The 27,998-nt window shown below is 42.0% G+C and overlaps 1 protein-coding gene across 1 annotated transcript in view; it reads left to right on the top strand.

Moving 5' to 3' along the window:
* The window catches only part of TMEM255B (transmembrane protein 255B), a 66,930-nt gene that overhangs the window by 37,267 nt on the left and 1,665 nt on the right, over positions 1–27,998 (top strand). Inside the window, exons 7-10 of the mRNA XM_017736977.1 lie at positions 14,172–14,252; positions 18,047–18,132; positions 20,910–21,069; positions 27,176–27,319. Coding sequence (XP_017592466.1) covers positions 14,172–14,252; positions 18,047–18,132; positions 20,910–21,069; positions 27,176–27,319 — 471 coding nt within the window. The remainder of the gene's footprint in view (positions 1–14,171; positions 14,253–18,046; positions 18,133–20,909; positions 21,070–27,175; positions 27,320–27,998) is intronic.

The raw sequence follows: 27,998 nt of genomic DNA, 5'->3' as shown, positions 1-27,998 counted from the left end.
TCCCAAGCTTCTTTTTGTGTAATCTTATGAAGCTTATCCAGAGGTTATGAACTTGAAGCATATGTCTTGGAATGAAATTAGCCTTTGTTATTCAGGAGGTCATTCTAGAGCAGGGTCTTCAAAGAAGGCTCCTGTGAACTATTTTTACAGTCAGGTGAAAACTCTATTACCTCTTGTTAGACCTGTCTGTGTGGTGCCAGGACCTGTTCTCTGCTGGAAAATGTTTAGGATTTGATCGATTAAAAACACTTGAAAATCATTTATCAAGATTTCTGATCTAGGTTTGCTGGTCTTCAAATCAACAGAGGAAATGCAATCTTTACATGAACATAACTGAAGTAATATCTCTACTAAAACCACTATTACTCACATACTGGATAACGTACAAAACAACCCAATGATGAATACATTCAATATATTAATATATATGAATACACATATATTGAATGTATTGGATGCATCCAGGGACTCGTCAACTAAACTGCCATCTTACTAATGTTTTCTGGTCTAGAACACAGATACAGGGTCTTTGTACCCACAAATCTGCAGTTGGATACTCCTCTGTTTCCAGACAGGTAAGTACTATGCATGCAGCCTGAATATACTGACATTACAGAGGAGCTGGTGGTATGCATTAGTTTGCCAGATATTTTGTAGTAAGAAAAATGATGGCAACCCTTTTTTATGGAGTACATCTTATGATTCCCCCTTGAGTTTGCAAAGCCTTTCACCCTGGCAGGGACAAAGCCCCCTGTTTATACAGTGCCTTTTTTTTTTTTTTTCCCCTGAAATTCCTTTCAGGTTTAGCCAAATTGTAAATTCTTTAAAATCCCTTTTTTCTTCCCCACTGTGACTTGTTCTCCCGAGGGAAAACGGCTGGTATTGTGCCAACCAAACAGAAATGTCTAAACCATTAGGCAGCACACACACTGTGTTTGAATATCAAAGAGGAATTCACTTGCTGTGAGAAGGAAGAAGAGAGGTTCTGAATTCGTTTCCCCTCTGCCCCACTGTATAGAACAAATCCCTTCACTGCTGGCAAAACCAAGGGTTGGTCCAGGATTCCCTAGGCCCCTGACATAAACACGGGTCCATTGGCTTCCCTCTTTGAGATGTAACAGCCCAAATTGAGATCTCTCATTAATGTCATTACTTTGGTCATTCAAATTGCAGCAAGGCAGCTTTGAGGGAAGAGTTCTGTGCAGATGCAGTAAGACCATCTTACTACAATTACATGCAATAGGGAGGGAGGAAGACTGCTCTTCTGTTTTAGATTGGGAGTTTGTACTGTGAGAAAACGTTAAGGGAATGACCCACATGTTTGACTGTTTGAAAGCTAATGGTTAAATGCCACTGCCATTTAATGGCATGATCCCGTTGCACATAGACCACAATGTCAGTGTACAACTGGGCAGAATTTTTAGCACAATGGGATAGTAGCAAATCTGGCACTTCCAGTTTCTTTGGCTCTGAAAATTAATTTATTTTCTTTTAGCTTTGCTTCTAATGTATTTAGATAGGTACAAACTCCACTGAGTACATTGTAAATCAGCTCCAGAGATAAGGAAATAGGATAGGGAAATTCTACACTGAAATTTTAGTGATATTGATAATCATATTATTAATGCAAGAAATAATATGAGATGTGAGAAAGTGAGAAGGATTTGATCCAAATTTAAAATTACACTGGTATTTTAGTTTCCATGGATTATAGTCTTCTGCATTTGTACATAGACTATAGTCTTCTGCATCTGTGTGGTTTCTATATATCCAAAAATCAGGTGAGTGACAGAGACGGCAGAATTTGTTCAGCAATGTAGAATAGCAGCTTGGGTCAGGGGAGATTTATTGTCTACTTCCATCTTTACTTCATTACTTTGCAAAGCACCAGCCATGATGGAATTTATGCAAGGCATACAAAGCAAGTTAATTACACTTTAATCCTCAGAAAGGTGGGTAACTGGGGCAAAGGGCTTGCAGTCTGTTCTGAAAAGCATAATCTACTTCACTCTGATGTGCTGCCAGCAGAAGATAATTTCCTTTATTGTTTCCTATTCTCAGAAATGTTTCTAAACTAACAACAGACATTTCTTTTCTGTGAAAAAACTGCAAAGCTTCTACACAGATATATAGAGGGAGAGAAAGTAACCACCTGCAGACTTCAGATTGCAGCAAAAATACTTCACAATTTTTTTCATTGTTTCTCAAAAGAAAAACTGTTTTCAGTTGCTCAGTGCAGAAAATAGTGGAGTTAAAAAAAAAAAAAAGGAAAAGGCATTGTTTATTTACATGGATCTGAAGTCTTTAAATTCTACTAGAGTAAAAATTAAGGGTGTTTCAGTATGCTGCAATTTGCCCTAGCAAAAGGTTTTATTTGCTTCACCTTTAAGAAGAAACCATGATTAGTATGAATAATCGTATCATGTAGCAGGAATTTCTCTCTCTGTGGGTGGATGATTATTCAGTTGCATATAACGTCCATGGAAAGTATGTTCCCAGGTATTCAACAAAGTTTTGATAGACAATTATTTATGGCTCTGTTAAGAGCTTATTAAAGTGTATTGCATCACCACTGCTAGATTATGGAACTTCACACTTGTAATATATTTATTCAGTCTCTTATGATAAATTCCAAGGAGGTAACATAGTTAAGAATTTTTTTAGCCAAATCTGCCTAGAATTTTCTTGTGTGTATGGCTCAGTGCAGTTCTCTCCACATTCCCACCCATCAGGATATTCAGTGACTTCTTTGCCTCTGGAGCAGTGAGTGCCATGTATTTCAACATTTCTGATCCTCTGAAATGCATCTGAGCTTCAAAATGACAAGCCAGTGGAGATGGGGAGAAGCTAATTGTACCTGAGCAGTCAGGGCATTCATGAACCATTTCACTAATTGTTTAGACTATTTTACTTTTATAACTCATGTCTTTCCGTTCCTCTTGAGGCTTCTCTCATGGACTTTTTCCTCTCTTACATTTTGGGGCCCAGTCCTGCAGTCCTTCGCATTTGGATGAGCCCTGTCAGCCTGGCTGATGTGTGTCAGTGGGGGTCTCTCTGTTACAGGAATGATAGGGAGCTTTGATGGCAAATTGCTGGGCATAAACACCTGCTTTCTGTCTGTTTTCTGCTCAATACCTAACATAAAAATTTCATACATGAAGTTGTTATTACATTATTTAAATTATAATAGGGATATGTTGTGCCATGCCCTGAAAATTAAAATCAGCAGTGCAATGTTAATTAAGCCTCCAGCATTTAATTTGTAGATGTAGATATTAAAATACATATCTATTGCTCAATTAGATGTTTTTAGTGCAGCCTCTTTTCCTTCTCTTTGCTGTAAAATAAATCCAAAAGAACATTATAAATGAAACCCCTGTACATTTCAGTCAGCAGGATACTCAGTATTTCAGATGTGTAAAGGCAATGTCTTCCAAACTGACATTTTTTCCAGTAGTGTACTTAGAGATTTATATGAGATTAGCTCAGTTGGTTAAAGCATGGTGCTCATAATGCCAAGGTTTCAGGTTTGATCCCTGTGTGGGATCATTCCCTTCACTTAAGAGTTGGACTTGATGATCCTTGTGAGTCCCTTCCAACTCAGAATATTCTGTGGTTCTGTGACTTCTTATGTATTCTGATGGCATTAAGGCAAAAGGAAGGAGATGGAGCAGTTTTTCATGTATTTGAGTTACATTACCAGAAACAGAATAAACAGTTCTTGCATTCTTGTGGAAACGTTAATTACTCACATGGCACAACATCATTACAATCAAGACAGAGCAATCAGTTCATATAACAAACCCTATAATCAAAGTAATGTAATCAATGCAAGTAATCAACTATAATAAGCAATTAAATACCTAACTGCATCAAGCAATAACTAAAATTATAGCCTTGAATAGTATCAGCTAATTGCATCATTAGAAACTTGTGTAAAAGCCAGTGGTAAGTCTAAGTTTTTAACTACACAACATAGCTATTGCAGGTATTGTGGGAAGGTCTGTAGCCTCACCCTGAGAGACGTTAGTAGCAAGACTTGACTAAAGAAAAGCAGACCTATTCCTGTGCCTTGGATTTGTATTGGCTTGGATTTACTGTATTAAGGCAGGAGTAGGCTTCCTCACTGGAGCCTTGTGTGGCCTTATCCCCAGAGCAGCCAGAGCAGCAGCCCCAAGCAGACAGGCACTATGTCACTCAGCAGCTCTGCACACACATCTTTCCTTCTTGCCACCACCTGAGCCTGCATCAGCTAAAGGCACTGGAGCCACTGAACCTCCTTGGGAATGTGCAGGGGAGTCAGTTCTCATTTCTTCTGCCTGTTCCACTGCACTCCATCTGCTTGTGAAGGCTGATGGGCCTTTCCTCCCACCTTCGTGCCACAGAGAGTGTGGCCAAAAGTCACTGGGAGAAAATCACCTGTTTGAAGAGGACTTAATCTCTTCTAATCGATCTATATCCATCTGAGCACAGACCTGTCAGTCCACATCAGAAAGTGACCATTGTCCAGCAATGTGGCAGCTCCAGCATCTGGAGGCTTCTCATTTGACTGTAGCGGTACTACAAGACCACAAACCTCAGCAAAACAGAGTAAGACTGAGGCTACCACTGCAAAGTGTGTGTTTTTCAGCCATGACAGTGTACAGGTACTCTGAATATTTACTGGTTTGAAAGACCTGAAATGAATATCTAGTGCTACCAAGCATTAAGAGAAGAGGATTCTGTAGGATCTAGTCTTTCCGATTAAATAGAAATCCTAAAAAGAGCCCCTGGAAAGCACAATGGGAAGTAAATCTAGTTTGTGAGAGTAAAGGTTTTAAGCCCTACCAGCTGCTTTTCCTGTTTTCAGAACTGAAAATAGGAAATAGTTGGGTTATTTCAGAAATAGCAGACAAGATAGGCAGGGTCTCTAGGCTGCAGTGCAGCATTTCTGGAAGAAGATTAGCTCTTAAATTCATGCAAGGCAGATGTAGAAGCGCAAGAAAGGGTAAGTGCTGTCTGCAGACTGCGGTGGAATTGCTCTCATGGCATGACCTCACCCAGAGAATGTAACCAGATACTGTGGCGGCTGCCTCTGAAGTGCTTAAACAACACTGGGAATGTATTAATTGTATTATTTGCACCAGGGGATCACTAATGTGCTGTAGTTACAGTAGCAGTATGGCATGGACAGAAGCATGTCTCTGTCTCACTCTGCATTGCTTTGAAGGGTTTGATCAACTGTACATTTGGGAACCCTTGACTCTTAAGGCAAGGGCAATATATGTAGAAACTGAATTAAACACTAGCCAGGTCTGCACCTTAGGCAAAGAGAACATGTGAAAACCTAATTCTAGGGCTTAAAGTTTCTTAATATACCTCACTAATTATTGGATAAATTTTGACAAAAATAGCAAAAAAATTGAAAATATTCTATTCCTGATGGTCTGATCCACTGCAGCCCTTGGCAGTAGCATAACCTTGGGGCTGGGCTGCTGCACTCACACAGGACTGTGGGAGTCCAGAAATGGTTCACTTTTATTAGCACTCACCCTCCCAAATCCCAGCCAGCATGCACTATGCACACCATGACAGCCTAGGACTTTCCATGTTGATAGTCAAGGTGATGCCATCAAGAGGACAAAACATTAGAAAAAGTAGGAAACAATCACTAGTATCACAGGGGAGGAAAATGGCTGAAATGCAGAAATGGAAAGGCTTGGAAGCCCACCTGATGAAGTGAAACTGAACTGACACATTTGGATTCAAAAGCTGATTATGAGCTTGGTGACTATGAGATAAAAGTTGTTAATAATTCTAGAAAAAACTGTCTTGGTGCATGGTCAAAATGTGAAGTAGGTAAGGATTATCATAGAATGGTAGAATTATTTAGGTTGGAAAAGACCTGTAAGATGATCAAGTTCAACAAAAACTTAACACTGCCAAGTCCAGTAGGACATTTAATTTTCTTCCCATAACTGCCCTTTCCCAACTTCCTTAATTTAAAATAAAAAAAAAATTGTTTGTTTGTTTTTGTTTTACAATGCCTGTCTTTCAGTCATCTCTCCATAATGTCCAGGGCTTTATTTTCTAGCACCTGGACTTGCAGAGTCACAGTGGTTTTAAACCTGAGGTTTTGTAGCAACCACAGCATTCCAGATAGCTGCCAGCCAAATGCTTACAGCCAATTTATTATGTGGGTTGAATTTCTTAGTGCGTAAGAGAGATGGAGATGCAATGGCAGCCTCCTTAGAATCCCTAGCACTGACTGAAAGAGCACATCCTGGCAAAAGCCAGGGGCTGATGCCTGGCACTCCCATAAGAGCAGTCCCAGATATTGAAGGGGGAGAAGAGAAGCCCACTGAGCCCAGTGGTGGTGGTGGGCAGCCCCAGGACAATGGCCTGTCCAAGGAAGCAACATTTCCTGTGGGAGAACATGATGTGTCCTGCCCAGAGGCTCCTGCCACACAGTGAGCAGTGACCCCTCTCTTCCTCTCTGTCCAGCTGCTGTCTGAAATACAGAGGTTTGAAAATAATGGCATTAGTTACAGAAATAAATTTCAATGAGGCATATGAGGAATGCTATGTTAATAATTATATGTAAGCAAATCGTTTACAAAACAAACTATATGTAACTATATGTATACAAAAATTTAACATCTCATTAATTATGTGTAAGGCATTCTGTTGGACTACCAGAAAGTTAAAGATTCTTTAACAACACACAAGAAGATACAGGTCTTCAGGAAACCAGGCATTTTAAAATTGTTATTTTACTTACTTAGTTTTCTGGCAGTTGATGTGGGTTCAATAATTGGAAATATGGACTTGGAGATTTCAGGGGGTATTGATTCTTCTTTTTCCATATAACAGTGAAATTCTTCAAGATAAATTGTTTTCTGAAAGCTGTTTCTGCTTCAGAAATTATAAACTGAAAACTGAATTGTAGGTTTATCTGCCAGTGAGTAAAAGCCCAAAACCGTTCTCAAAAAAATCCACCCTTGTTTCTGATTCTAGAGGGTATGGTCATGTACTCTGTGTGGGAGTTGCAAGGCTGGGGAGCAAACTGAGGTATAAAATGTTTTGTTCCTTGAAGCTGACACCCCCCCACTGCAGTATTGGTAATACTGACCTTGGACTCAGAAGTTCCTAATACCCAACTGGCCAGAGCCAATATGGAAACTGTTCATAATTTTTTTTTTAAATGGGCATTTTTCATTTGTTTATGATCGAAAGCACAAAGATGTTTGTATTAATCACTCCTGTGAATCCCTGCAATCTTCTAGCAGTCTTCCTCAGGAGACACCCATCTCATTGGGAGTGTTGTTGAAAAAGATGGAGAAACAGCCCTTGGTCAGAGAGAGACAGGAATTACAAAAGACCTGTAGCATTTCCTCTCGTTGTTTGTACAGGGTAGGATCCAACCAACTCTAGCTTGGGCCCCCAGACAGTGATCCAGTCTGCCTGCTTTCCCAGGCTCCTAATATGTTGGGCCCTTCTTTGAGGAGATTCTTTTATCTTTGGTCTGAAAGCTCTCAGGTTTTTATGCTCCCATGTGCCATGTGCTCTCAGCCAGTGTGGAGCACAGATACCTGTGCTCCATCTAGCCCTCCAGAGGAGCATAAAAGCTAGTTGCTAATAACTTCTATTTGTTCATATTTGCATGCCTGTTTTCAGAAAGTTAGCAGAGAGTGTGATCTTGAAGGGAGTTATAATCTCCAGAACACCCAGCTGTTGTCACAAGGCTGAGCTGGCACTGAAGGGTGATGTTTCAGTTTGTTTTTAGGATTAAACTTGAAAAATTTTGGCAGCTATCCCTCTCCTATTCATTGCTAGCTTTGCTGTAGATGAAAACAACTGAAAACAGAAAATTAAAACTTGATGCTAATGAGACACCAAAAACATTATTCTGGTTTTGGACTCCTCAGTTTTATCTATATTCATCTTTTACATGTGACCAGGACAGTTCCATGCTCCCCAGGCCAGCTGGCACGGTAAAGCCCACGTCCTCACTCTCAAAGTCTCTTGGAATGTAAATGGCAATGTCCAAATTACTTACTGGGAATGGTTCTTGGCCCATAATAGTTTACAAATCATGCCCAGAAATTATTTTGGAAGAGTGAGAGTTTGCCCAGGCCAAAGCCATCACCAACACAGTTCGAACAATTTAATGGGCTTGATGCTCGAGTTTCAGCCCTGGAAACATTCCCTGGCACTGATTAATCTACACCTCTATCAATGCAGCTATGGAAGCTAAGAGTAAATAAATACTGTAACTGCAAAAAATAGCCCTCACTATATAATTATTTCAAAAAATTATTAGTCATGTTTTGTAAAGTATGGTGTACATTTCATTCAATAAAGTTTAAGCTATATCTCCGTTTTCTGAAAGTGAGCTTACACATAATAGAAACAGAATTTTCCCTATGTTATCCAAAATATATCTGTTCTCCAAGGAAACAAAAACGGGCATAGAAGAAACTTCTTTCTGTACCTCAGTTAAGAGCCCTTCAACTTCCTCACAGACATTCACCAAAGATACTGTTAAAAGAATACTTTCCTTACACAAAAAACGTACTGCAATGCTCCCACCATCAAAGAGAATGTGGGGTTTCTATTGTATGCTCTTAAAATAAAGAAATCAGCCAAACCAAAACCCTCTGTATTTGGACCAAGTCTTCTCTTCCTTGGCATAAAGCCTTCACTCTTGTCCGTCTGTCACTCTCAGGTTTTAATACACATACTGGAAAACTATTGAAATAAAAAATTCAAGAAGAGGGAAAGCTAGAGCTTGCCTTGTAGGGTGCAAGGCTGAGCAGTTCTGATTTGTCTCAAATTAAAGGGAAGTACTGGGTGTCCTGGTTTTTTTTTGGGTGGTGGGGGGGATTTTTTGGCACATCTGAAAATTTTCTAAACTTAGCTTGATGGCATTCTGGCTGTACCTGCCCAGTATACACAAACTCAGTCATACATAATTAGCTAAGAAATCATCTTTTCCAGTGCTCAGAAGGATTGAATAAAACTTGTCCATTTTTCCTTTGCACCAATAAATAAACAAACCCAAGCAGAAAACTACATTTTTGTAGTTTTCCTCTTTTTACCAGCCTACATATTTTGTCCTCTGCATGTATCAACAGAGCTCTAACCAACAGAACTTTCCCACCTGCCCGTTTCCACTCAAAGGGACTTACTCGAAGCAGAGAAAGGGAATGCATTTTATATTATATATTAATATTTTAATGAATTAATATTACACCTTAATGGGAGGTATTACATAGCTCTGTTTCAATAAAAGTGGTTGAGGAAGTTCCTGGTATCAAAGGATATTAAATTAGTTAAAAAGAATATTGCTGCTATATACTTTAGAATTACTCTTAATAGATGAAATGTATATATATACATACACACATATATATAGTATGTAAAACTAGCTCTGTCTCAACCAGTATTGCTATAAGCAGTAGAATCAAGAAGAATCAAGGACTGGTAAGTACATACTATATTCATATACAATCTGTTGTGAGCAATATGAAGTATTTTAAGACCTGTCTGTCAGGAATATTTTTATAGCTTTAAAGTATGTCTCATTTGCCTTTGGTATTAGAGACTCCTGTAAAGTCCAGCAGGTTCTTATGTGGTGTGACGTACTGTTGGATAACTTTTAAACTCTTTTTAATATCTGTGTGGTGCCTTATTCATATAAACACCTTAGCAGACAGACAGACTAGACCACCTCTGTGAAAGGAAGATGGAAGCTTTTACCGATGCAACTTCTTGGCATCCCCAGAGTACCTTTACTTAAAAGCTGTGTGCTTTAGGTGTTAAATTTTGTGGGTGTCTGGACAAGGCCAATGTTATCTAATCTTTGTTATCTTTGTACATTTGATCATCACTCATTTATTTTGATTGCACATAGGGATGCATTTAGAGAACAGACTGAATGCAGAAGGCTGGCTGTACTAGTGTAGCAGGCTTGCTGTTCAAAATTAGGTGCATGACGAAGGTATTTGCTTGCCTTGATTGTGCATGCAAATGTAATAACTGTATTCACTGTGGTCGCTTCCACGTCACAGCTCTGACCTTTTTTCTGCACAGCAATATCAAGCCATAATAGCTGGTATGGATTAATCAATCACCTCTCTCCCAAGGGAGCAGTGCTGCTTCCAGTCACAAGCACACTTGGATGAAAAGTGTGCTTGTCTTCTCCACCAAAGACCAAACCAATAAAAGGACCAGTTTATTTTTTAAGAGGAAGAAGGTATAAGAGGTAGAAAAACTGTGTAAGCCAAGAGATGAGGGCCAAAAGTGAGGGTCTTCCTATACTTGATGGAGGCAGATTAGACAGCTCTCTCACTGCCTTTAAGAGATGCCTTACAGAGGTGTCTGAGGGGAGTATCTTAGCATTCAGGATCAGACTCAGCCTCATAGTGTGGTGTGGTGATATCACTCATCAGCAACCTGTAGTAAGGATATGAATGCCCAGAAGGTAAGCCCAGGGAGCATCTGTCTCCAGGCACTAAAGTATATCTGCTAAACTCGTAACCTATGTCAGTTTGAGAGAACTTGTTAGTGTGCTCATACCCTGACATAGACTCTGACCTTCTTCACAGAATCAGAAGATTGCTGAGACTGGGCAGAACCTCTGGAGATTTCTAATCCAACCACCTGTCAGTGTCAGCTAGTACAGGTGGCTCAGAACAGTGTCCAGACTGAGTATCTCCAAGGCTGGAGACTCCACAACCACTCTGGGAAACCTGTTCCAATGTTTAATCACCCATAGAATAAAAAAGGTTTCTTCTTATGTTTAAATGGAAATTCCTGTATTTCAGTTTGTGCCCACTGCATCTTGTAATTTTTCTGGACACTACTGAGAGAAATGTGGCTCCATCTTCACTTCCCCATCAAGTATTGATCCATATCAGTAAGGTACATGGGAACCTTCTGTTTTCCAGGCTGAACAATCCCAGCTCTGCTTCTCTTATCACAGATACTAAAGTTTGTTAATTCACAGACCATGTCCATGGTCTCTCTCATACTGGGGAGTCCAGCACTTTACCCAGTATTCCAGATATGTCTCACCAGTGTTGACGAAGGATCACCTTCCTGGGCCTATTGGTAATGCAGTCAAGGATACTGCTGGCTTTTCCTGCCACAAGGACACATTGCTGGTTCATGTTTAACTTGTTATCCACCAGGACCCTCAGGTCCTTCTCTGTAAAGGCGCTCTCCAGACAGTCAGGCTCCAGTCTTTTCTGGTGCATGGGATTATTCCTCCACAGGTGCAGGATTTGACATTTCCCTGTACTGAACTTGTTGAGGTTCCTGTGGGCCATTTCTCCAGCCCAGGTCCTTCTGAACAATAACACGGGTCTCTGGTGTTTCAGCCACTCATCCCAGTTTTGTATCATCTGCTAGCTAGCAGAGGGTGTACTCTACCCATCCAGTTCAGTAATTAAGATGTTACACAATATTGTCCCTAGTATTAACCCCTGGGGTAGACAACTATTAAGTCACCTCCAGATGGACTTCATGTCACTACTCCCAACACTATGACCTCAGAAGTTCTGCCAACTTTCAGTCCACCTCACTCTCCATTTATTTAGCCCATATTTCATCAGCTTGTCTGTGAGAATGAGAGACTGCCAGAGCGATTAGTGAAGATAAAGATCAGAAGCAGGTGAGCAAGGAGCTCCACTCATCCACCAAGCCAGTCACATCCTTGAAGAAGGTTAAATCCATGCTGACTACTCCAAATCACCTTCATGTCCTTGAGATGTTTGTAAATTGCTTCCAAGATTATTTGCTCCATCCCTTCCCACCAGTGTGTAGTTCCCTTGATTCTCTTCCTTGTCATCCTTGAAGATAGGATGTATCTCCATTCTGTTTAAATGTTCTTTAAACTGATCCCCCTTCAGCAAGGGTAATCCTTTCTTGTGCCAGATTTTCCCACTGGTCTGCACAGTAGAGCAAGGCAAAGAAGGCACTGAATACCTTGACCATTACCATGTGTTTGTACCATGTTGCCTGCCTTACTCAGTAATGTGCACGTATTTTCCTGATCTCTCTTTTGCTGCTAATATGCTCATAGAAGCCCTTCTTCTAGCCCTTTGCAACCTTTGATGGATTGAATTCCAGGAAAGCTTTGGCTTTCCTAACCTCTCCATGCATGCTCATATCATTTACCTATTTTCCTCCCTGGTGATTTCCCCCTTATCACACTTCTCATAGACTTCCTTTTCATGCCTGAGTTACATCTGGAGCTCCTTGTTTATCCACAGAGGCCTCATGCTGCCTTTGCTTGATTTTCTGCTGGTTGGGATGAATTGTTTCTCAGTTAGGAGGTGGTGAACCTTGAATATCAACCCACTTTCCTGGACCTCATTGCTTTCCAGTACTGTATTCCATAGGATTCTTCCAAACGTATCACTGAATAAGCCAAAGTCTCCTTTCTTCGAGCCCAGAGTTGGGATCCTGCTCCATCCTCTCCAGATTCTGAACCCCACCATATCATTAGGGGCAAAGCTGCCCCTGACCTTCACATCCCTGACCAATCTTTCCTTGTTTGTAACGATGAAGTCCACCAGAGCTACTCTACTTGTCAGCTCCTTGTTCTGGCAGAGAAACTGCAATCTTCTTAGACCTCCCAACCAGAACTGTCCCTGGAAGTCATGGCTGAAGGCTAATGCTTTCCCAGGACTGTGGAAGAATGTTGACCTAGTTCAAGATATGGCATGCTGTTCATGTGGTATTTGCTTTTCCTCTAGAGAAAAAGAGTTACTGAAGCATTTTTTATTACACTTGTGTAGTATAAATAAATTTTTTTGGATGCAGGAAGCTAACCTTTCTCTAACCCTTGAGAGCTGATGTTCAAACTTGCTTAAGTTTGCTGGAGTAATCAGAAAGGCAAACAAGCTGACGGAGGAGCTTTATTCATTGATCTGTCTGCATTCCTGCCTAGCTCTGCAATTTGACTAATTATGCATTTTGGATCAGCAGATCTATACAGTTCACACTTCATTATCCAACAAGCAGAGAATACTCTGCTTGTGATGTGAAGTAGTGCAGATCTTTCTGCAATTTCTAGGTTATTCCTGGATGGATCTTAAAGCTTTAAAATGCAGTGAAAGTTAATCAGTGAAGATTTCTGCTAACAACTTAAATAGTCCTTTGCTTGTAAGTTGGCATGGAAAGAGGGGATGGCAGATAGTGGGTTTGCATCTTCTGTCTCGTATCTGGTCTGACTGACATACTGAGGAGCAATGAGCACTTGAATGCTTTTGAAGGCACAGATCAGGACTAGATAAGTGATGGGAAGTTGAAAAATTCTTCTTTTTTTTGCAAACTTAAGAAATTCCAACACTGCTTTGGTATAGACATTGGATCACAGGGGACTCATGTTGTCAAATCCTCCCAAAACAAATATGGTCTAGTCCTGAAACTGACTGAGGTATGCACCCTCCAGCTTTCAAAGTGGCTGTTTGCCAAGGTCAGAAGCACACATTTTCCATCTGGCCAAGGATATTTCATTGTGTTCTTCCTTTATATCAGTTTGTGGGAACTGTAACAAGCAAAATATGAAATATGAGCAGTGAATGCATCTTTTGCAATAGCATAAATGGAAAATAAGGCAAAACCAAACAATGTAAATTGCTTTCTCTTTCTGCCTTAATTTCTTCATTATTCTTTGTTTTGCTTCTGGGGTTTGAAGTGTGTATTGTAAGTGGAATATTCAAACTCTTATATATTTTACTTTGTTCTCACCATGAATGTTGTTGAAATTCTTTAAAAACAAAGTCCCATATCTTGAAAACAACCTGCAAAGTAAATCTTGGTGCTAGATAAGAGACTGTACCAGAAAAAAGAGTGACTGGACCATTCTCATAGAGCAGTACTATTTAGCATCAAGTGTGGTTAAATGACATCAGGTGGTTAAATGCCAGGGGTGATGTCTTTTAGAGAAAAATAAATGATACTCACATAGCTTAGTGGTGGAGTGAGGATGGAAAATGTAGCCCTGAGGAGAGCCATTCCAGAAAGAAAGCCAACACGGGGGGTGTGAGCTGTTTACCCAAGTGACTGCACTAGCTTCAGCTCCACAGAGCTGTAAACATTAGGCATGGGGAGATGGGACATGGTGCCTTCCACTTCCTCCAAACCAATCCCTTTTTTTTTGGCTGTTTTTCTCTTCACAGGAACCCAGACCTTTGTATAACAAAAGATGCCAGTTTTATTCAAGTGGAATAGGATTCCTCTATGATGCCTACCAGACTGAGGTAAACAAACTCACCTCATCATGTGTTCATTTCTGCTGTGCTGGGGAGGAGTGAGGGAGATGTTTGAGAGCATGTTTGTGCATGTAAGTCATGGGTAGACAGAAACCCCACTGTTTTTCTCCCACAAGTGACTCCCTGCTTGTCCAAGCCTCTGATCGTTGCAAATCACTACAATCAGTGAGGTTTTGAGTCATCATCAGTGTTTGAATCCAGTACATTACTCTGGGAATGGAATGATTCCTAGTCCATCTATGCTGTATAATAACTGTCTGGAATGTGTTTGTCACACTGGCATCTTCCTCTAAGAAGGTCTTTGTAGACTCCGAGTGGAATAGGAAATACCTAAATTAATCCATTTTTATCATCCAGAAGACTTCAAATCTCTGTATTTATCCAGCAAAGGCCAAGAACATCAGTGGTTTTAAATGCAGCTTTTTCATTATCTCAATGACATTAACATGGTCAGAAAAGTTCCCATATCCAAATGGCTAACCTCCTGAGAAGTCCAGATTTAGTTTCTTTTCCTATTTTATTACTGTGGTAAATTGGTGGGAGTGAATAGAAAAGCAAAATGGAGAACAGCTGAACAGTGGTATAACTTTCAAGAAGCCAGTTGTTCTCTATCACCATTCCTGGCACGGCTAAGAAAAGGTGTATGGGGAATGTTACCACTGATATTTCTAGAAAGCTTAGCGAAGTATACTACCAGGTTAAGCACTACTTAAATCTTGCTGCTAGGGCACCCTGTTGTTGATTTCAGAAAATGTATGACAAAAATATTTCACTGATCTGCTCATGTAAAGGCCTACCTAGACAAACTTATGAAGTCTGACAACACCCTTTCCTGTCAGTTTTACTCCATCCTTTTCTACAGTGTGCATGCACACTCAGACACAGACATGGCCTGAGAAATGCTTCTGGTTCCTGTAATAAGCATGTGGTTGGCGTCACACTGACCACAACTCCTTCCAGGTGACCCCAGCCTCAGGCTTCTGGCCAGATGGTTTTCCACAGCTCTGCTGATTCTCGGAATGTCTAAACTTGGGCCACCCAGAACTCCTTCCTTTATTCTGGAAAAAACACAACCCCCATATCTGTTAAAAGTGTAGGTAGTTTCTAATAACATTCTTGTCTGGTTGTTCACTGATTTAGAGTCAGCATATGCTAATTCAGAGTTAAGGATCCGTGGCATTTATACTTGGTTTTTGCTTTTCCAAAGGTAGCCAGGTAGTGAGCAGAGGACATGCTCTGCATGCCAGGCAAACACTTAACTAGGAAAGCAGATTGTTTATGGAGTGCAAGTTTCCTTTTGATTGACATTTCTCACCTGTAAGTGGTCTCCAGCTCATTTGGTCTGCCTGTTTCAGTTCTCTTTGCTCAAAGCAGAAAGAATTTGATTTTCTTGCAATTACCATGAGATGAGAACGTATCTTCAATTGGTGCTAAGGAGATAATCAATCAGAAACATCCAGGACATGAAAAAGCTAAGTGTCTGGTCACTGAAATGAAATAATAGGTCTTGACATGCAGAACACCCACAAATGGCCTGTTTCCACCACCCTTGCTCACACCACACACTAATTTGTTTATTTTGGTTTGTTCACTGTTCTCCTAAAAAGGAGTGTCTTGTTCTGGGCATGTTTTAAAAGTGCGGTGATAAAAATAGATAACTATAGTAACTTCCTTGGCCAATAATATGTGTCTTGTAGAGTAGAAGCAGCTAAAAATGTGTTTTAAGATCATGCTGATCTCCCTGTTTTGTACTTCTAGCCTTCTACATTAAAAGGGGCAGACTGGCCTTATTATTGCTTGGAGAGGGAAAAACTACTTTTATTTCCTATCAGAAGTGGTCCCCAAACCATGCATCAGAACAAACCACTTTTTAGTAACCCATTCCATCCTATAAAGCCCTCCTATCCCAACTGTGCATGCGTAACGGGAATTTTAACTCTGCAGGTCCTAGGCCATTTTCACTGCATTCAGGAGGTCGAAACCAAAGTCTGAAGATCCACTGAATGCAAAAGCATAGGGCATCCCACAAATGGCTGTGGTAACACAACTGTGCTCCAGGATTGGTTTTCAATCTGCTTTGAGAAGTGCTCCTTTCCTGCAGTAAGCTGCAGCTCAGGCTGAGGACAGCTGGACTTCAGGCCAACCAAGCCCTTAGGTTACATTCCAGTAAGTTCAGATACAATAGAGCAATGGTGATGAAACAAGGTTCTGTCTCAGGATGAGATGCCCTTGTGACAAATGGGATGTGTTTGTATCAAGCTGTGAGCTCCATTTCCAGATTGCAACCTAGACTGAGACTGTCCTTTTATAATCTAACTTCCATTTTGGGATAGAAGAGCTGATTTGTATGAGGCACTAACCACAGATACAGCCTTGTCCTGAGCAGCAAAGAAATCCCAAGGAATCATTCTAACATTAGTTTTGGCACCCGTCTTCCACTGCTCAATCAAATCCTGCTAAGGACAAGTGCAGCAAGTCTGAGACCAGCTGCAAGATGAACTTTCTCTGGTGCTGGGTGTGTGTGTTTAAGGCTTTCCTTTTTGCCGGGAACAAGCACGTGAGGAGTACAGACTGATCAACAGTGACAGTTTTCATACTAAAAAGGATGCACAGATCCAGAACTTAGGACGTGAGAAACCTCTGGTTTGACATCTCTTGTGGACACTATTCCACTGAGTAACACATTCATGGGTAAGCCAGAACTGTCTGATAAACTTGTCAAAAGCAGGCATGTATTCCTAAGCATGCTCCTTCTACTTTTTCATTATGAGGAGTTTTCCATTCAATAGTACATTTTAATTGCATTTTGTGAACAAAATACTTCTCCAGTGGTTACAGAGACTTTTTCCTATCAAATCAAAGCTATAGAAAGAATGTATTTTCTGACTGCTAGCTTTTAAAACCTGACAGCTCTCCGGGATTTCAAAGTCAATAAGGTAAAAATCTCAGGGAAAAGAAAAGCCTTACATATAAAATATTTCAATTGGCCTGTAGTGCCAAATAGAAGTGATTAATGCTTACCACACTTAAGGAGTCATTAAAATGATTTTGTGTCTGGATGGAGAGGGGCTTACGTGTGCCTGCCTTTATTGTTCTAGCATCTGTCCATCCCTGCAATTCCTCCTCACATAAATAAACCTTTTCAGTTTTATAGTCAAGAGCCTGCAATAAATGGCACTTACTTGCTGGAGTGCTTGGATCTTTTCTGAATTATTCTGTTTGTGAGTTTGAAGATTGTTCTTGTTGTTGTTCATAATTACTTCCTTCCTCAGGAGGGTTTCACTGAAAGTGGAGAGCTCCCATTTGTTGGAAGCTGTTCAGATAAATTGGCTCCCTAGCCATTTCCCCACTATAATAGACTGGTGCTCTTATCCACTTCAGTGTTTGTTGTAGTGTATCTCCCCAGACCCATGGTCACTGCATCACAGCTGTAGAGATCTGGGTCTCCTGGCTGCAGACTGTGGGTCTCATCAGAATAGCACCAGGCAGTGCAGCAAAGTGCTTGAAAACTCTGGCGGCCCTGGCTTCAGGCTGGTGCTGGGAGCTCTGTGCTCCATAGTGCAAATGCCCTCAGACTCAGGGGCTGTCATCCTGGTTAAAGCTCCTAGGAGCTCAGGGATGTCCTTCTGGCTTGCAGTCATGAATTTTGAAATCTCAGGATCTTTCTGCACAACAGGTAATACTACTTGACAATGCTGTAGTAGCTGGGTTTTTTTGTGGTCAGTAGGGTGATTCACACAACACTGAAACATTGAGGATAAAAGTTTCTACTTTTTTGGCAGGTGACATGTCACACCTTAAACAGCAAGTGCCAGCTGAAAATAAAGAGTAACACATGCTATTGCTGTGATCTGTACAACTGTGAGAAGTAAGTACCTGTGTGCATTCCATGGCCTCTGAGAAATTCTTGGTAAATGGTAGGGCCTGAAGAAGTAACACAAGGAGCTTGTATGATGAGAAATCCAGCTCCTCTGCAGTTGCAGTCCTGATGCCAGCATAAAATAGGTCAGGATTTGTTCATAAGTGTTGGTATTATTTCAGTTTCTTTTTCTTTAAATAGATCCATAAGCTTTTTGCTGCGTGCTCAAAACTGATCACTCAGTCACATCCCTGTTCAGATATACTGTTGGTCTGGCAATGCATTTTTCCCATTAGATTTGCTGAATGTTTTGCTTGACTCACCCTTTGCACGTCTCACTGTCATAGAATCACAGAATGGTTTGGGTTGGAAGGGACCTTCAAGACCATCTAGTTCCAACTCCCCTGCCAGGGGCAGGGACACCTTCCACTGGACCAGGCTGCTCAGAGCCTCCTCCAATCTGGCCTTGAACACTTCCACAAGTGGGACATCCACAACTCCTCTGGGCAACCTGTTCCAGTGTCTCACCACCCTCACAGTGAGGAATTTCTTCCTAATATCTAATCTAAATCTTCCCCATTTTGGCTTAAAACCACTCCGCCTTGTCTTATCACTACCTGCCCTTGTGTATCATCTTACCATACACTCTCATGCAACCTCTGCAACCCTCTACAGTTCAGCCACAGTCACTTTTCTTTCTTTCCTCCTGTGTATTTCTCATCTTTCTTCTTTCCTACATCTTTTTTTATTTTGGTTTTGCCTCCTCTTCACATGCTAGCAGCCCTGAATAACCCCAGTCGTTTGTAAGCCTCAGCTACTGTGATGCCAGACATGAACATTTTAGGCATAGGGAAACAAGGGTGGAACAATCAAGCTTCTACATAAGGCTTCTGCATGAAAAAGTAGCTCTTAGCCAGATGCTAATTCAACTAGAGAAGTAAAATGACATTTGGGACTAGAGGGAAGTGATCTATGCATGCATATTTCTTATGCAGATGGGAGACACAAAGTGAGTGAAGGTCTATGGAATGGATTAAAATCATATGTAGAATCTTTTGCTTATGTAAGAAATGTTAAATCTGGACATGATAGAGGTATACAAAACAAATGGGAAAGGTAGACAATATTCAACTTTGGTACCTTTTCTATGACAGACAAATGATGGAACATCATATTTGCAATGCAGTGTGTATATAGTGAGAATGCTTCCTTCCATGGTACACAGCTAATGCCTGCATGTTAACACTGAACCAAACAGCCCAACTCAACACAGAAAAGAACAGGGGTGTTAAAGGGGTGAAAGTATTCAGAGTTGTCAAGAAAGGTGACTGAGACTGTTGCTTAAAGCATAAAGTAACCACAAGGAGAGATCAGGCATATTCCCCTTTCAGATGGAGATCCTCAGTGCCATTTTTCTAAGACATTGAGTTTGTTTGAAACACTTTGGGACTGATCACTGCTGCAACATTATTCAGCGATATAATTAAATGTGTATGTTCTGCTATTGTCAACATTCCGCAGTGGACAGCAAGATCTTATGGCACTAGCATGGACAAATCCAGGGTAAAGAAGCAGTCATGCTACTCTGAAGACTTGGCAGTTCCAGTTCACAATATGGCTAGAGAGAAGTCGGAGGAGGCACAGGCCCAGAAAGTGGTTTGTTGTCAGCCATGGAATAGACTGATATGAAGGCAAATCCAATTTCCTCAGCCTCATGGCAGCTGAAGCTGTAGGTTTATTTGGTTAAGATGGGCTCATGACAGATGAACTCAACCATAGTGGTTCTTCAGTGTCAGAACCATGACCTGAAGCCATTGATTGGATATTTTCAGAAGTTACTGTGCCTGGCTTGGTTCTTCCCAGAAATGTTGTGGACTGCTCTGCAGAGCTTTCCCTAACCACCACCTCCACTGCTGCGCCATGCAGTGGGGATGGAGGAACAGAAGAGTGAGCACAAACTGCTCACTTCTGGTTTCCACCATGATCTGATGGCAATTTCCTAACAGTGAAAAAACAGGCTTGGCATTTAAAAAAATCTTTCCAATTCTAATAGCTGCCCTAGGAGCTCATTTGTGGGCTCAAATTGAGGCAGGTACTGGAAAGAACTTCAGGAACCTGTGGTTTCAAATTCTGCAGTAGGGTATTTCTGGCTTTTGGCCAGACAATGAGGGGTATTTTCACCACATGCCTGATTTACAATAACCAATGTGGTGTAGAAATATGAACAAAGATTTCTGGATAGTATAATCCAGAGTGTAAAGACATATCTTTATACTGTACTGTGTTGCATTAATCTGGAACCACAGACACCATAAACAAATGTAGCCAGCTGGCAATATCTCCCTTCCTGTGGTTGAATTAATGCTTAAGCAACTTGTCTTCCCCAGTTTCTGAGATGCCAGCAGATTTCTAGGTGAGCTGGGAAAAAAAAACAAAGCTAAGCAAGCTTTATCTGGTAGCTAAATGACAAGGGCAGCATCCATATACCAAGGTAACACTTCTGTTTAGAGACAACTGAACAAAAACTAAAAAACAGTCCATGCTGGTAACCACCACCAATCAGCCAAACTGGGGCTGGTATTAGTTGGACTGTTTGATGCTGGCCTTAGCAGAGCCAGTTTTTCAGCAGAACTTTCTCCAGTTCTTCTGAGCAGTTTTTGGTGGGGGCATAGATATAGTACTTTGCCAAAGAGGAAAGCAAGCAGGAAGGAGTCAGATCCTGTAGTGTGCTGTATTATGTGCAAAACCATTCCCACAGCAGTGATGTTGTCTGCATTCTCTTTCAGTTCAGACCAGTCCTCCAGCTACTATGAATTTCTCGGCGTGAGCAGCTGTCAGGACGTGGTTCACCTGTACAGACTATTGTGGTCCTCCACAGTCCTCAACATCATTGGCTTGTTTCTGGGGATTATCACAGCAGCCATTCTTGGGGCGTTTAAAGACATGGTAAGGCTCACAGTCTTTTGCCTTATGCGAGGGCTTCTCATAATGCTAATGCTTGTTGGCATTACCAAGTGAGTTAAAACCAAAGAAGTATAAATATATTAAGGAGATGCTTTAAATGTGTTTCCTGGGTGTTGTGGGAGTCTGGAGTATTATGAGCCACTGCAGAAGTAACCAGTGAGTGTCACCCAGGTTCTTGTTAATAGCTCCCTTGGGGTGGATTAGAATGAAACAACACTGAATGATCTGTGCTTGCAAGTAAACAATGTAGGGTTTATTACAGAACAGTTCTGTTGCAAAGGAAAACAGGTCTGGAGCCACTGTGGTGGTTATCTAGAGTAATACAACAACAAAAAGCATTGCAATGTGAAAGCGCAACAGCACCCAAGGACAGAGAAAAGGGGAAAAAAAGAGAGAGAGAGAAAGGACAAGAGTGTGAGGATCTCACTGCCCATGGGTGACAAGACTTGGCTGCTGCGCAGTCTTGGTCAAAGTGGTGATTGCTGACCACGTCCATCTGGTGGTGGAGGAAATCCCGAAGAACTGGTGGAGAGAAATCCCCGGAACAGATCCACTGGGTTTATATTCACTCTGGTTCAGGTGGGAACAGGTCAGATAGCTCCTGCGAGGCGGGAAGCTTGATATAATAATGAGAACCGTGGGACACTTCTGAGACAACACAGCTGCCCATCCCACCAGCGCAGTTGAGTCAGTTATGTCCCATCAGCAGAGATAAACATGCTGAGGCCACAGGCAAATGTCCTGAATTCCTTGGTACTTTCCCTGAGGGAGGAGGGGGAGCCCCACAACCCAGTGGTTTGTGCAGGGAAGCACAACTTAACATGACAGGGTGCACAATCTGTCTCCACAGGATCCATCTCCTGTCTCACTCACAGCCCATCATTCACCCTGTGCCTTATCAGATCAGAGGTTTAGCCATTACACAACTAAAAGTTCACCTTGTCCATCTCAACCAAGCACCCTGGGGTCTCTACAAATGGGGGAATATTTTGAGTCATTGTCCTTTAACAACTCAGCCTCTCTCATGGATTTATACCTTTAGGCAAAGCTGTTGCCAGCTGTTCACAGCTAAGTGGGTCAAGCCTGGTCAAATACGTGAATGGAAGAAAAAACCACAACTATGTGAACAAATCCTGGCAATTCACCAGTTTTCCCTTCTAATTTGTCACTGAATATGTGGGCCAGCATGGAGTCTGAGGATGCTAGTTGGTAGCTAATGTGTAAAAGTCAAGTCCTAGGTGTGACTGTTCAGCCTTGTGTAGCTCTTTTCCCCAAGAATGGGGATGAATTCTGAAGTACCAGTCAAGTTTTTATTTAAACAGTTGTGTACTCGGGACACTTCAACATCCTCTTTTGTTTCACTAAGGAATGCCTACTCCCTGTGCCACGACACCATGTTCTGCTGATGTGCACCACAGCATTCAGAAGAGGCTGTGTGGTGGGAGGGATTCTCCAATAAAGTCCCCCATTTGCCTAGACTTTCTGACACGTTAAAGGGTGAAGTTTCTCTTCCTGGGATTATCACTGTCAGTGGCCATGTTTGCCAAAAACAATGGCTTAAGACCAAGCAAGGGGTTCATGACTTACTAGGCTGTCAGGAGAGTAGTAGAACTAAATGGGCAGAGACACGGAGATGGAGGTGAAATGCAGGAACCAAAGGGAGGTGTGATAGCAGCATGGGTCATCTTAGACCCATGATGTGTCTGCTGACTATTGCAGAAGATAAAACTGAATAGAAAGATGGGTAAAATGAAAAAAAAAAAAAAAAAGCAGGGAAGAGAAAGGAAGAGAGATAGCTGAGATGTACATCAGGACAGGAGGAGGAGCAGACTGGCAGGAAGGGACTGCTCAGAACTGGGATCCAGGCAGACTGGAGGCCATCCAGGCCCAGCTCTGACCACCCAGCATTCCTTAGCAACCATGGCCAGGCTATCTACAACATATGTTGGGTGCTTAAAACCATGCTTAAAATAGAGCAGGGTCATATGAATTGTTTGAAATTCACCTTTGTTAATAGTTGCAAAATTTCGAGGAAATATTCCTCCGTCTAGCTTAAGCCAAACAAGCACAATGAGCTATCACATGTAAGAAATGTGCAGCTGAGCTGTCCTTTGTGTAGGGGACTCCTGCAAGGAACTGATGACAGATCGCAGCCAGCCAGTAAAGAGTTGCAGCTGCCCAAAAGGAGTAGAAGAAGTTTTCCCATCTTAATTCATCCCCTCCTTGTGAGAGGAGCAGAAGGGGAGCAAAAACAACCACAGTGGGAAATGAGGGGAAGAGCAGCTTGCATGGGAAGTGAAGGCAGCCATCATCTACAGTTAGCCTTTGGGAGAGCACTGCAGCTTAGTGTCCCTAAATGTTTTCTCCTGCTCAGCAGATGGGTGCAGGTGCGGCTGTGGGAAGCGTGCAGAGAGCCAGCCTGAGTCCACCTAACCTGTCTTGCTCAAACCTAAGCTTATATGAGATTTGGGCTGATGCTTTGATACAGCTCTGCACTTTGCGGGGCCATCGCTGCACTGCTTGTGAGGAACACCAAGCCAAGGAGATGTTCCTGGGAGTACTGCAGTCTCTGTGGTCTGGCGCATTCCCTTGCTGGGAGGCAGAGCCTGGGTCACAGTCTGGGTCTTCTGACTGGGTGGCATAGAACCACGGAAGGAAATCACAGCAGCAGTGGATGTGCAGCTTGACCCCAAGCTTAGCTGAGTGAGTCTGTCAGGGCTCCAGCTAAAAACCTGATCTGAGTAAGCTGTTCAGTGTCTCAGTGTGAGCAGGAAAAGGATGTCATAGTTCAAGGGAAAGATGACTTCGTGTCAGTCACCTCAGCTATGTTGTGAAAGTCTTACTAAAGCAGCAATCCAAAATGCAATGACCGCCCCTTGCTCCTGTCTGTGCTTTTTCAGGGCTCTTTTGAGCTGATTTGCTAATCTGCTTCTTCCTTTCCTTACAAAAGGAGTAACCCTTGGGGGAAGACAGGGGCGAAGAAAACATCAAGAAGAAGAGGAAAAAAAAGGGGCATGGGACTGAAATAAAAAGAGCAAAAAAACCCCATTAAAATATGTGGGAGAACTATTTACTTTGTTTAGGATGTCACCTTCTCACATAAATGCTCACTGGCATTTTGCAGGGAGCACTGCAAAGCCCCCTGAAATGCCTCACAGCATTGCTTTGGGATTGACTTCCAGAAAACACAAGGCCAGGCTGACTAGTCAAACAAAAAACATCATGTTTATCTCTGGGGAATGCTGGCAGCCAAAACATGTTACAAAGGGGAGAGTTTGCAAAACAGTGCCCTTGCCTTTAAACCCATCATATTTCCTGGACAGAAAAAAAGTGTTGTTTTGGTTGTTGAGGGTTTTCTTTCTTGTGACAAATTCCCTGCAGACCCTGCCACGCTCCCTGTGGTTCTGCTGCCTGCCTGAGGGCTGTGCTGGCTCAGTGGGAAACATTTCATTCTCTCCTGACCCCCAAGGTGTCAGCTCAGTGGCTGCTGTGTCACCCGTGGGGCTGCCCTCTGTGATCTGCAGGGTGCTGGGGAAGCTGCAGTGATTACAACAGGAATTCTCCTTTTGAGATCTACAGCATGCTTGGATATAGGACATGGAGGCAGTTGCCTTAAAGTCACTTTTAACAAAAAGCAGATTAAGATATTACATAAACAGATGTAGCTGAAGTACCCAAAATGATAACACACTGTGATTATTTCTTACAGAAATAGCAGGTAAAGAATTACATGGAAAACTTCACTTGCTGGTGCTGAGTTAATCTAGAAACTCCCTTCCCTGTCCCAGTATTCATCTGATGAATTCTGGATGTTTTTCTGACACACCTTGCCAAGGAATCTGCCTGCCCTGAGTTTAGGGCTGCATTAATCTGAACTACTGATAGTCCTGAGGGGAGGATGGGGGGGGTGGGACGGGGCTGTCTTTTAAAAATTTTTTAAATTAGTCTCCTTGCAGTCCTTAAAGGAATCTTAACAGGTTAAATAGCATTGCTTTATCCTCTCTCCTCGTCCCTCACCCTGCTTTAAAAAGGAAAGCAAAATTAACCCCTAATTACTGAGCTACTTGCCATGGGTTTATGTGTTAGCACTCATGCAACTAAAGGTGCAATCAGATGTGAAAAGTAGCTGGAGCTCAGCCATGAATTCTCTGGCAGGTCTGTGTGAGGCCAGTGAGCTGACACTGGCAGCACTCCCTGGCTAGTTCATAGCTCCTTATCTCTTTTGACTTGGGTGTTAGTGCAGTTCAGAATGTCTCAACCTACCCATGTATTTTAGCTGAGTAATTTAACATAGAGTAATTACTGGAATACTTGATAAAAGCATCCTTCCAACCAGCTTCAGTACCTGCAAATTGTTGCTGGCCCTGGGGTGAGACCAGATAGCCTGGTTAATAAGGTGCTTTGATTAGTATATTTGGCGTGGATGACTCCCCAAATTTGTCTTCTAGGACTGTTGAGATGTTCATCCTTAGCAATTAGAGAGCATTGCTCTAAGGGGGGTGGAATGTGAGAGGACTGAGAGAGGTTCCTGAGAGAAGAAGCCAAAGAGGGTCAAATAGCAGCACCCGAAGAGACCCACACCAGAAAGTTGGTGACAGATGCAGAACAGGCATCTGTATTTCACATCTGTGGGTGAAGCAAGTGTTTCTTGATGCATTTATGTCAGAGGGATCTGATTTTATCCCTCCTCTGAGGAAGGAAGGGCACACTCTGGGGCTGTGGTGCTGGCCCCAAACCTTTTCATCTGAAGCAAGCAGGTTACCTGCTCCTCCCTACTCCTGAGACAGTGTTTTTTCGTTTCTCCCCACCATATCACCCAGCAGGGCAGGTAGAAAGGAGGGTACCTTGCAGGTGAGAGTGTTTTGAGGAGGGTGCCTTGAAGATGAGAGACTTCCCTTCTCTCATGAAATAAGCTCTCTGCCTTTGATCCCAGCCTTCCTCCATGCCAGCTCCTGGAATGCCAAATTTCTCCAGGAAACTAAGGCCTAGATTGTTAGATAACCTTATGTGGTACATCAGTGACCTAGATGATGTTTTCCTTGTAAAAACACAATTAATATACCTCTTTCTCAGTCACAGAGAGATCTCACACTGTCTCCAGAGGATGCAGTGGTTTATATCTCGCACTGATAAATCTGAAAGAAAATGGGAAAAAAAAAAAAAAAGAAAAAAAAATCCTGGCCACTGCTTTCTGCATTTGTCTGGCAACCACCATATTTTATTATTTCAGTGAAAAGAAAATTCCATGCTCTCATGTGGAGGAATCTGCTAACAAAAACAAAGGAAATAAAAGAAACCGCTGGATTTATATCATGAAAATACTTCACAAAGCTCTGTTGCTCTGCTGTCCTTCACAAATTGTTACATAGCACAGGGGTTTAGGGTTTAACACAAACCCTGTTTCACATTTAGCTTTTGTTCTTTTTTTCCTGACCAAGTTTTTTTAGCTGGTTTAATATGAGCTACTACTTCCTGCAAACTTTATTTTGCGTTGTCATTAAAAGACAGGCCAATAAATCTATGGGAGAAGGGTTTTATTCAGTAGGAATGAGGTATGCACATCAAGAGTGATGCTGGAGAGCCAGCAGCAAACTCCATTTCCCAAGTGAGAGGGAGTTGTGAAAGAGGAGCAACTGGTCTGGAAAGGGAGATCTAGGTAAACCTGTGTAGGAAAGCAGAGAGAAAAGACTTGAGGGCATCAGGTGGATGCTATTGAAAGAAGTCTGCAGCAAATAGTGAAGGACTTGGTGTTTGGTGCTGGAATGAGTAAGAAGAGGCAGCCAAAGCTGTGCTCTTCAGGATGTCTCAGATCTGGAGTCCTGCCAGCACTTCTGTAACTGTTGCCAGGGATGCTCCAGCAGTCTTTTTCCAAGGGAAGAAGATTAAAATAGCTGTGTATTTTTACTCAGAAAATTCATTCTGGATACACCCTCCTCTCATTCTGTCTGCTCCTTGGTTTTTTGTACTACTGGTGTTGTGTTGGAAAATAGAAAGTTGTTAAATTGTCTTGTTGCTTGTGTTAGGAGCAGTTCCTGCTCCAGACCCCTCTACACTGTGCTGATATATTATTGTCTCCTATGCTCAACAGGTACCTCTGTCCCAAATTGCTTTCAGTGCTGCACCTCCTCCTCAGATCCTGTACAATCCTGCCCAGCAGATCCTGACATATGCTGGGTTCTGTCCTTCTGCGGCAACAATTTCTACGTATCCATCCTACCCGTTGCCTCTTCAGGTACAGTACAAAACCACACCCTTCTTACGCCATCAGAAAAGCGTAGGCTGCTACTCAGTACAAAATTTGCAGAGGTAGGGCTTAACTGGACCCCAGCTCCCAGGTTTGTCACCGGGATGATTTAGTCTGTGCCCAGTTTTCTGGTCTGTTCTCAGACCTCAGGCTTTCTCTGGTTGTCCTTTGGACTCTTACCTGCTGATTAGGTAAGAGTAGCCAAGAGTAGAGAGAGAAGGGGATAGAAACACAAGAAATAAGGCTGAAAAGGTTCATGTAAGTAGTCATGAGGATCTGTTGTGATTGTTCAGTCCTGTGTCCACTGAGAAACAGAAATGCATTGCATTTACCCCAAATTTTTATCTGCATTCCAAAATAAACACAGTTATTTCCCTAGATTTCTACTTTTTAAAAAAAGTGTGTTCATTTATCTTCCTTCTGCTTCATAACATTCAGCGTCAGACCCCACCAGCTGTCCCCAAGCCAGGAGAGGTTAGTAAGAAACACTGGGATCCAAAAAGGAAAACGTAACCCTATTCCTGGGAAAAAAAAATAAAAGCAACCCACCTCCCTGTATGTATGAACTCATTATGTTCCAGTTTGGAGAGAAGTAATTTCTGCATCAGTACATGAATTTAAAAGTCATCATAAACTTATTCAAAGGTACAAATGGTGAATGATGGAA

This window comes from Corvus brachyrhynchos, unplaced genomic scaffold (assembly GCF_000691975.1).
Source record: "Corvus brachyrhynchos isolate BGI_N302 unplaced genomic scaffold, ASM69197v1 scaffold83, whole genome shotgun sequence".
Lineage (NCBI taxonomy): Eukaryota > Metazoa > Chordata > Aves > Passeriformes > Corvidae > Corvus > Corvus brachyrhynchos.
The sequence above is the reverse complement of the archived record's forward strand: the minus strand, read 5'-3'. Positions and strand labels throughout refer to the sequence as shown.